Here is an 11434-nt window from a genome sequence, read left to right on the forward strand (position 1 = left end):
TGAGAGTGGGCAGTTCACTCATTCATAACATTTCCAATTACAGTAGCATGTCTTGCACACAAGACCGCAAATCTCGTCTAGCACTAAATCTCCACAATGCTGATGATGAGACAGAAAGTTGGTGGTGACTCAAGCAGTCGCGCTGTAGTGATATATCGCGTGTTGACCTTTCCTCCGCGCCATATAGGGTGATTATGAGTGTGTTGGAGCATGCTTTGGCAGGAGGCGTACAAAAGGCTTTACCGTAATAGCTTCTACTACCGCCTTGTATAGCCATCCATTCTGCTATGACAGGCTGCAGCCCTCATCTTCTCTAAAAGGTGGTGGTCCATCACCTGTCGCTCACATGAAAGATCACGACGCTCCACCACATCCTTAACCCATTTAGACCTGACACTGGATTCTAAAAAGTCATGACAGTTTTCTGGAAATAAAAGCTGTTTCTATGTCAGTGGTGCTCAACCTTTTTCCATGTCCAAGGACCCCCGGAATACAGAATTATAATGTAATAATTGGTTGCCGACCCCCATCTAGAAATATGTTTGAGCTAAAAAACGAACGCTCTGAAAGAATATATTCAAACATTTGGGCCACGTTTTCACGATTTTTCAAAAATAAAAGACCTACAAGCTCGTATGGGCTTGTAGATCTGCTATTTTTCAATAGCTAAAGCATAACATAATGCTTAAAACACCAAAAGGGGTTCCTGACCAAAATGAGTTAAACATCTGGAGTGTGACGAATAAACAATGCGAATATTTCACACATCGGACAATTTGGTGATGCAGGAATTATTCATACTGCATTGTAGTGTACAGGATGATGCTTTTATTTGTGGTGAATAGAATTAATTATGTCAATTTATATTGCCTTGTTATATTCGTGTTCTGTGTGGATGTACAGACTGAAAGACTGAAAACAAGCATCGGAAAACTGGAACCTTTTGAAAGATTTTGGCCTATGACGACATGCCCAACAGGTTCAAAGTATAGTTAAGTTAAGTTAAGCCTTATCTAGAGCGTCGGCAGGGAGTGAGGGTCAATAGTATAATGTCAGACAACACAGTGCATCCTAGATATTTGACGGGTTACATTAAATAGTACCTTTCTCCAAAGTGATTTACACCGTGCATCACATTCACCCAGACGATACCACGCATGCAAAGGCACCAACTTGCTCATTGGGAGCTTTTTTAGGGGTTTCAGTATTTTTCTCAAGGACACTTTCGACACGCAGCCACGAGGAAGAGCCAGGGATTGAAGTGGGAACCGTCCAATTCCAAAGGAGGACTCTCTATCTCCCTGAGCCATATGTCCACAATGCAAGTCAATAAAGCGCTCCACGTGAAAGGGACTGGGCTAGATTAAAGATCGCTGTCTTCCTTGTGGAAGCTGGCCGAACCAAATCTAAGAGATACCAAATACCAATTTGAAACATTGTGATGGAATAATACAAATGAAAAGCAATTAAAAAACGTGCATCTCACAGACTACACCAGAGGCGATGTAAGATATCACACATCTGTGTGGAGTGGAAGTGGAGGACACACACTCTTCATTTGAATAATTATACCCAGGCCAGACGAGTGGATTGGCATCATCGATTCCAAATGATACAATTCCTTCACTTCACAGAATTGAGGGACATTGGGGGACACGGTGGGGGCATGGTGCATGCATGCGCATACTTCCCACAGATTACAATCACCCACAGAGATTTTGAAAACATGACTAATGACAAAAAAACTGACATATCTGCTGGGCGAAAGTACGACAATGGTGCAAACACTGCAGCCAAGATTCGTGAGCTGCTGTCATGACAGGACTCAGGAGAAGGATATCAAATGGAACACAACCACCCTAAAGACTATACTCGTATTCCTGCACTCGAGCGATCTTGGTACATAGACATTGATTTATCGGAGATCCTGACTTTCAATTATAACATACATTTTGTATTGATTGTATTGTTCCACGTTATTTTTTGGCGTTGGCAATGTAAACTCATTGTCTTCTCATGCCAATAAAGACCTTTAAAGGGATAGTTCAGATTTTGTTAACTTAAGCTGTATGAAATAGGCCTACTTGTCATTAATATAGTGGTTGCAACTATATTAATTGATTGCCCTTGTCCCGTGGTGAGAGTTCTGCTCTGGTTTTGGTCACTATTAAGTAGTTCCGGTCATTTTGTGGGGGGCAATGGGGCCACGCAGTAAAAGTTAATTAATCCACAAAACGAACGTCATTTGTATTGTTGACCTATTTCTAAAATATTAGCGCAACTTTCGTTCAACTTTGAACAAAACTTTGAACCCTATCACATGGAACTATTTTTTGGGCGTAGTGATATGGACACAAAAAACATAGTTCCGTGTGATAGAGGGATAAAAAACGAACGGAAGTTGCACTAATATTTTAGAAATAGGTCAACAATACAAATTACGTTAGTTTTGTGGATTAATTTACCTTACCTTACCTTTCATACAGCTTAAGTTAATAAAATCTGAACTATCCCTTTAACATTCTTTTCATTTAAAGGTGACCCAAAAAGAAAAGAAATCCTTCACTGTTTTTTTATTTTGGTTATAAGGGTTATCTGTCCCCTGCCTGCAAATGAGAGGACTTAGAGCACTTTAACAACATGGGTATCACAGAGGAAGCAACAAGCCACCTTTCAAAGCACAGCAGTGTTATTGAGGCTATAGGACAACAATATCGCACTACCCTGCTGTCGATTCGGCAGGGCCCTATGCTATTGGGTTTCGGGTGTGTGTGTTGTGTGGGATCCTGTAATTGTATACACTCTATCAGGCTCACACTGATAAGAGTGTTTTTGTTTAAGGGATTTCAAATGGCCGGATTGAGGCAGCAGGTGGCGGCGGGTGGGGCTGGTGGCTGGGCGGATTGGTTTGAGCTCATAGTCATACGATGTAACCCGGGATCCAACCCATAACCATGAATAGATAAGCATGTCCCCGGCAGTATCAGAATACATGCATGGCACTATAAAAAAGGTTTTGCTACTTAAGACTCTGTGCCGGTCTAAGGTTTCTGATTTGTACTGATTTGGTTTTTCATCACCAACCTGGAAATGTAGAATAATGTGTATATAGTTTATTTATGTAATGCAGTTAGTTCATGTCTGGAATGCAACGTCTCAACACCCAAATGGGACAATCCAATCAGAGCCAGTGGCCGTACAGCGAGTTGGGTTCAGTTGCATAGTGATCGCCTGCATGGGTTCATGTCACAACTGCTCACCACTGGTGTGATCAATTATCTCAACATTATGGCAAAGTGAGCAATAACCGATCAACATGTTGTACAAATAATATATTAAGGTCAATACAGTACATGGGAACAAAGGCTTACTTTGGTCAAGTACGCATGGCTGGAGTAGTGGGTAGACTCAGTGAGGTCTGTAGGTGCTGCATGTTGCCTGTGTGAAGGCTGGAGACTGAGTGAGGAGTGTGGGGTGAGTTGCTGGTTATATGTGGCACACCTAGACTGTGATTGGCTAATGAGTTGAGTGGTGTGATGGCAAACACATGTGTGATTGTGGATGCAGGGAATGGGCAGTGTCCACCATGGGCTGCCAGTCGGACAGCATGCAGATAATTCACAACACTTATTATTATTATTATTACAGACTAGAGCGGTGCCCGTTCGAGCCTCTATGGCCTATTTGGAACGATACAAGTTGGAAATGCGTGGCCCACCCAGATATTGCGTCGGTGTCCCTTCTATGCCCATATATGGAGTTCTTTGTCAGGCATGCCCAAATATGGAGTCTATGCACACGGTCAGAATGATGTCAGAACAGGCCAGCTCCATATTTGGACCCTGGGCAGGGGGCCCTGTCCAGAGCCCGGGCAGAGGCCTTTTTGGGGCGGTTCCGGACAACCGAGGGTCCGACCGACTCGACACCGGGCACTGCACTCCCTGTGGTGGGGTGGGGTGGGGCATCGAGTTATGTGGATTACAACAGTACACACACACACACACACAGACAGAGACTTAGATTATTATTATTATTATTATTGCGACATGTGTTCAAGGCAGATCTGTCCAATATAACATATTCCATCCTATTTGGCTAACATTGGCTTTCAAAGTTTGCAGGGTTGGCCCGATTTGAACAAAAAGCCTCAAATCAAGAACGCAGCGTCTTTCACAGACTTTCCTACTAGGCTGAGGAGTATATCCCACCCTTTTCACATTGGCCTGTTATAGTGCTGCATGCCACCAACAGGTGGATTTTTTGCAAAACACATTTTTTTGGAACAAAATGCCTCAAATCATCCAATTGCCATCCAAGGCGTGAGAAGAAATGGCACCCTTTTCACATTGGCCTATTATAGCGCCACCAGGAGGCCACAACCTGACCTGGCCTGGTGGAGACCTGTGCCCAGAGGGGACACTTTATCTAGTTATTATTTTAATTCATTTTATGCCTTGCCTTTATTATAACTATTATAATTTAAGCTCTCTCATTAGCTGTCTCCTTGTCTTGTTCTAATAAGAGAAATGCATCAAGTCAAATTGACTGTAACTATATACAGTATAGTACTGTACAGTACTGTATACTGTACAGTACAGCCTAGGCTACATGGCCATTAAAGTGATTCTGAACAGAAAGCATGCAGTGTACAGATCTTGACCATGGCGAGGCTGTTTTAAATCTACTCTGTATATTGTATATACCAGTGGTTTCAACCACTGGTATCCCCTTGAAGGGGATTCCTGGTACGGTCCCCATGCAGCTAAATGATGAAAAGTTGGTAAACAAATGGACCCTTCGAAGATCTTTAACTCTTGAGAGCGTAAGATGAAACCAAATGGACCCTTCCGGGCCGGGGTTTCATCTTACGCTCTCAAAAGAAGAGTTAAATTATTGTTAAGCATCTGCGTTACTTAATTTACAATAAGTCTACACAATTAGAGAATGTAAAATAATTGTTATTGTGATGATACGTTTGCCTGTTCTCTATATCATATCAATATACAGCATGGAATTGTGGACAAAATAACAAAACATTCTTTAATGTATAGGTCTGAGGGGCTAAAATGTCATCAAATGGTGGTCCGCGTGGCTCAAATGCCCAAACAAACAATAATGGGCCTTGACGTGAAAAAGTTTGAAAACCATGCATTGTTGTATAGAGACAACTTACAGCACAATGCCAAACAGAACCTTATCATGACAGCCACAGCTATACTGACCGAATATTATGCAGCCCATATAGTCCGTGTATTTATACTCATCACATTGACAGCCCATATAGTCCGTGTATTTATACTCATTACATTGACAGCCCATATAGTCCGTGTATTTATACTCATCACATTGACAGCCCATATAGTCCGTGTATTTATACTCATTACATTGACAGCCCATATAGTCCGTGTATTTATACTCATTACAAAGCACCCAAAAGGGGACCTGGCGCGAGATACCGAGAGATAATGATGATACACAGAAGCGTTTTGTCATAACTCTGGCTCGGTGCCAAAACACGCAGATTGTTTGGCGGAGAGAGAGAGAGAGAGAGAGAGAGAGAGAGAGAGAGAGAGAGAGAGAGACGCTACCTAGCAAGAAGAAGAACAATGGCAACAACAACGACTTATTCTGTGTTCTTCTATACAGGGAACAGCGTTTGAATAATGTCATAATAACAAGATAGGCCTGGCAGCATTGCAACAACAGGAACAGGTGTGTGTGTGTGTGTGTGTGTGTGTGTGTGTGTGTGTGTGTGTGTGTGTGTGTGTGTGTGCGTGTGTGTGTGCGTGCGTGCGTGCGTGGGTGCGTGCGTGCGTGTTATGTGTTTCGCACATGCATGCGTATGTTTTGGCAAAAGATGTGGAGATAAAAGCTATAATATACTATAGATTAGAATATAGCTATATGAGAAAGAAAGAAAGAGAGAACGAAAGAGAGAAAGAAAGAGAGACAGAAAGAAAGAAAGACGCACATCATTCGCGCGTGCACGGAGGAGCTAGGTGCGTGTCACACATAGCTGCTAGCCAGTGGTTATTATAGAACCTGATGTGAATGTACGACGGTAGCCTATCCTACACACACACACACACACACACACACACACACACACACACACACACACACACACACACACCTGTGAATCAACGTGCGTGAAAGGCACGTCTGTCCATTCTAGAATATATATCGATTGAATCCCCAACTCGCACATGCACGCAAAGCATATAACAAACCCGCACGCGCCTGCACTCTGTGTTCTATCAACAAAAAAAAATCATATGACAGGCGTGGTCAGTCATTGGATGGAAATGCTAAAGGACAATTTGTTGTCTTTTCTTATATATAATCCGAGGCCAACTATAGCATATAGCTTTGATGTTCCTATATGTATATATATATATATACATATATATACTAATGCCTATAAGCAATTGAAATATAAAGACATGCTCTATATACCTTATGGTAATCAATGCGTATCCTCTCCTCTCCTTTATGAGGGCTCTCCGGCCACAGGTGATAGCTCGAGCCGTAGTTTGGGCTGTTTCCGCTGCTGCCGCTGCCGCTGCCGCTGCCGCTGCCGCTGCCGCTGCCGCTGCCGCTGCCGGCAGTCACAGACGAGTTGTTCCCGGCGTTATCACATGCAGCGGCGGGCTGCTGCGTTACCGGGCGGTCTGCACGGGAGGAGGAGGAGTAGTCTCGGTTGTTGTTGTTGTGTTGCTGGTAGTAGTGGTCGCTTTGTCCGGCCGTGGTGGTGCTGGTGCTGGTGGTGGTGGTGATCCTCCTCGCCCCCCCAGACTTATTGCGGTCTTGTTGTTCACTGTGCTGCACAGGGCGCTGCAGGGGACATGGCCCCGGCGGTGGTGCGCCTTGTTGTTGCTGCTGCTGCAGCTGCTGCTGCTGCTGTTGGTGTTGTTGGTGGTGGTGGTTGTTAGTCCTACATAGCTCTCCTGCTGAGCCGCTGCTGGCGCAGTAGTTGATAGGCAAGCTGCTCCCCACCAGTAGCTGCTGCTGCGCTCGTAATTGCGGGATGATCTGTTGCTGCTGCTGCTGAGGCGGCTCCTGAGTCGTCTGAGACTCGAACGCTCTCCTGGTGTTCGCCTCGGTTGACTCGCATGCATTTATAGCATGAGGGCGCCCCCCTTTCTGCGAGTTTAGTGCCGCTCGGGTTCCTTCTCCAGGGGAGGGGTCCCTGTTGTGTTGTTGGGGTCTCAAATGAGTCTGTTGCTGCTGTTGCTGCTGCAACAACTGGTCTCGGTGTTGCCCTCCCGCTCCTCCTCCTCCTCCCCCTCCTCCTCCTCCCCCTCCTCCCCTGCAACGTTCCACGATGCTCGCCTGTTGATGATGATTATTGGCACTCCTTTGGAAACGGTCTTCCCGTTTGGATTCCCTGGGAAGCGTCCGACGGGAGGAGGAGGAGGACGGCGGCGGCGGCGGCAAAAGTGGCGGAAAAGAAGGGGAGGAGGAGGGAGGCTGCGGTGGTGGGAGAGAAGGATCGAGGGGCTGGCGATGGTGGTGTTGAGAGAGGCTCGCCTGATCCTGCTCCGGAAAACTGCAGTGGCAGCTCGGAAAGACAGGCTCCTTGTTCTTCTTCTGCTGCGAGGAGCCGGCGCTGCTCGCCGCGGCGGCGGCCCAGGGATTCTGCGGACACACCTGTGTCTGATGTGGCTGCCCGGCGGCGGGTTCGCCACCCCGGTGTGAAGGTCGCTGTGGCGGCGGGGCGATGTCGCTGTAGTTCACCAGAGGTAGCGCAGTAGTAGTAATAGTGTCGCCGCCGCTGCGATCCGCGGCTCCTCTCCGAGAGGGCTGGCTCAGACACGGCAGCTCCTGCAGGCTCTGGCGGTAACAAGCGGCGGTGGCGGTGCTGGTGGTGGTGCTCAAAGAAGAGCGGTCTCCTCCTCTGTGGTGGTGGTTAGAAGAAGAAGAGGGCGGAGGCGGTAGACTGAAAACGGGGGCGCCGTTGCCGGGGAGGAGGACGTCGGGTTGTTGTTGGTCTCGGCTGTCGCCGGTTGTCTCTGCCGCTGCTGCTGGCTGCTTTCCTCCTCCTCCGACGAGGGGGATCTGGTGGTGGTGCTGATGGACAGCTCCGGCGCATCGATGCCGCATCCCCTTAATAATAGGCGCGTCTTCTTGTTCTCGCTCCCTCCGTGCCGTGCAGCGCTTCGACGCCGCCCGCTCATTGCGCTCCGCCAGGTCCCAGCTGAGAAGAAGACGAGCCGCCGCAAGCCGACTTGTTGTTATACCATTGGTTTAGGTTTGTGCGGTCCAAGCCAGGGAAAAAGGGACCTGCCTTTTAAAACGTCACCGGCGAACGGCCAAGTAAACGCCCGCCTTCGATAGAATATCGGTCCATCATTCATCATTCAAGCCCCTCTCTGCTCTGCATGGCTTTATAATGTGCGCATCACACAGGTTGGTTGCTCTATACACCCCGGATCGAAACACTCTTTAAAACTGAAACATAGCCTTCACGGGGGGGGGGGGGGGGGGGGGGGGGGGGCATTAGGGCATTACATTAACCAGATTATAGCGAGGAGGATATAGCCAGGGTATTTAAATCATGGGGCTATATCATCTAAATCCAGCGCTGCCTCATATGCCTGGTGCTGCTGCATGGGAGGACGTTGTCACTGTTGCCATAACCACCATGCATAATCAGAAATCACTTTTACTGCCTCTATGAGTCCATCGGCCCCGCATGCACACAATATGTCCCTCGGAATAGATCCATATAGGCCTGTCAAATGCGCCTGTCAAATGCGACAGCATGCAGGCTCTACATGTATACTGTAAGTACATGCATAGCATGCTGTCACTATAGTTTATGCTCGGCTGTAAATAATTCCTTCTCTGCCCCGTTTTAATGTTCGGGCTGTATAAGATGCATGATATAAGCATTAACAAACGCTATATGTGTCAATGCGGGGCGGTTGTGAGAATCACGAAATAAATGACGTATAGGCCTATATATTATATTATACAGACTTTGTAGCCGTTTTTACAAATATATCCCCCCACCTGTTGCAGGCCCCGCGCGTGAAAATATCGGAACACATATAAAGCGGCTCGTGTCACCGTCATGTCATAACGACCCAATGCGACTCACTGGCATAGCGTTTAATAATGTATGAAGAGTCCAATGGTTTTGTATTACCGCACCAGGTCGAAGAGGAAGAAGACAACAACAACAAAAAAGGAATCAGCATGGGTGCTTATTCACGCATCGCTGTGCGTGCTGCATGTGCGACATATAAAGAATTGGCTGAACGCCACATGCTGCGCTCTTGCATGCTGTTAAAGTGCAAATGAGCTCTGAGAATCCCACCACGCGCACACACGCGCGCGCACACACACGCATATGCGCACGCGCGCACACACACACACACACACACACACACACACACACACACACACACACACACACACACACAGTTTAACAATTAAAAGCATATAGGGACACATATTTTAGGAGCAGCAAAGGTTATTCATTCACAAACTCATGGACACACACACGCACGCGCACGCACTCACACACAGGTTAACAATTTATTTATGTCCACACATGTGGGAAAGCATGCAGGGACACATATTTTATGGATTTTCATGGATGACGCACGCACGCGCGCGCGCGTGCGTCACACACACACACACACACGCACACACACGTACACACACAGGTCGGCGATCGCTGGCCATGGTGCTGAATGAGCGAGTCACCTTTACATGGTTTCATGTAACCTGCGAATGGACATGAGGAGGAGAGGGATTCTGGGGGGACAGAGAGAGGGTTTGCTGATGTCAATTCGAAGTGGAGATATATAATTTGTCAGGTATAGTATATAGGCTATATTTTCTGCATTTTACAACCACACAAACAAAACATCAGAACCTATAATATAATGTGAGATAATATAACAAGATCAAAAGACCAAAAAAAGCGCAGAGTGCAAGGGAGCCAACGTTGACATCATATACATTAGCCGCTCTTAATAAGTAATAATGCTTTCCCCCAAAGCCCATGGCTCAGCCATTTCAGAGTTTTGATGGACTCACAGATTGCAAACGGAGGCAACACTTTGCCTATAACTGTCGGAAAGAAACCTCGGGTGCACTCTTGGTTTTATAGCCCCTCCGCCGTGGAAGACTGCACGAGCACCGGGTCCAACTCCTCAGGCCACGCGGCCAGCATTAGAAACCTGATCATTTTCATTAAGTAATTGGTCGCCGGTGACCCATGTGTGTGTGTGTGTGTGTGTGTGTGCGTGCGTGCGTGCGTGTGTTTGTGTGTGCGCGTGTGCGCGTTCCTTGGCAAGATGGGGTTTCATTTGCTGGGTTTGTGGGGGGGGGGGGGGGGGGGGGCGATTTTACTGCTTCCACATGAATAATTAAAGTCAAACTATACTCTAATATACTAGCCTATATATATACAGACTTCCAGTCGCTCACGGTCACATATATAATGAGCCATGCATGCACCTACTCGCACACGCACGAAAACAAACGCCCTTGTGTGACCCTTTCACCCTATATGACCGCATTGTAACTCAGCCAAAATATCCTTCAATTTAAGAACAAATCGCACAATCAGGCTTAATAGATTACGGTAGATCAGTGGTTTTCAATTCCTTTCATATCAAGGCCCATTATGTATTATGTTTGGCATTTGAGCCACGCGGACCACCATTTTGATGACATGTATTTAGACCCATGTTTTTTATATTTTGTTAATTTCCATGCTGTATTGATGTGGTATACCATAACGAGAGATAACAGGCAGATGCTTATCAAAATAGCAATTATTCTATATATTCTCTAATATTGTGTATAGACTAAATTAACTGATGCAGATGTAATAATAATTGAACGGGTCCATTTGGTTTCATGTTACGCTCTCAAAGAGTTACAGATCTTGGTTATATATACCGACTCCGTCATTTAGCTGCAGCAGGGGACCACCTGGAACCCTCTCAAGGACCACTGGTGGTCCCCGGACCACTGGTTGAAAACCACTGGAATAGACATGAATGTGATTTCCTCTATACTTGTGAAAAAAAGAAGAATTGAATGTGTTTCTTTTTATTGACCATGATGCAGAGCGGCCATGTTAAAAAGCATTGCATGTCGGGTTGCCGATGACATAAGTGTGTGTGTGTGTGTGTGTGTGTGTGTGTGTGTGTGTGTGTGTGTGTGTGTGTGTGTGTTGTCTTGGGCTCCTGCAGCGGAAGCTTTGTGACACAAAAATGGTAGAGGAGGGACCGTGGAGCATGGCCATACACTGCCTCCCCCTGCACGCAACATAGGAAGTAGATAAGAGGCCTGTAATTATACAGAGAAAGAGAAAACCAAGTAGGGTGAAGCCGGAGAAGGAGATGGAGATGTGGGGTGCCATGTTTGTGTGTGCGTGTGCGTGTGCGTGTGCGTGTGCGTGTGTGTGTGT

At 46.5% G+C, this 11434-nt stretch overlaps 1 protein-coding gene across 1 annotated transcript in view; it reads right to left on the reverse strand.

Annotated features, from left to right (window-relative positions):
- LOC310871124 (uncharacterized protein) overlaps positions 1 to 8103 on the reverse strand; it is a gene marked incomplete at both ends in the record, with an annotated part of 92283 nt that extends 84180 nt beyond the window's left edge. The window contains one exon of the mRNA XM_083782613.1: positions 6457 to 8103. Within this exon, the coding sequence (XP_083638739.1) occupies positions 6457 to 8103 (1647 nt within the window). The remainder of the gene's footprint in view (positions 1 to 6456) is intronic.
- Between the last annotated feature and the right edge of the window lie 3331 nt (positions 8104 to 11434).

The sequence above is a fragment of the Protomyctophum parallelum genome (genome assembly GCF_964188405.1).
Source record: "Protomyctophum parallelum genome assembly, chromosome: 14".
In the NCBI taxonomy this organism is placed as follows: domain Eukaryota; kingdom Metazoa; phylum Chordata; class Actinopteri; order Myctophiformes; family Myctophidae; genus Protomyctophum; species Protomyctophum parallelum.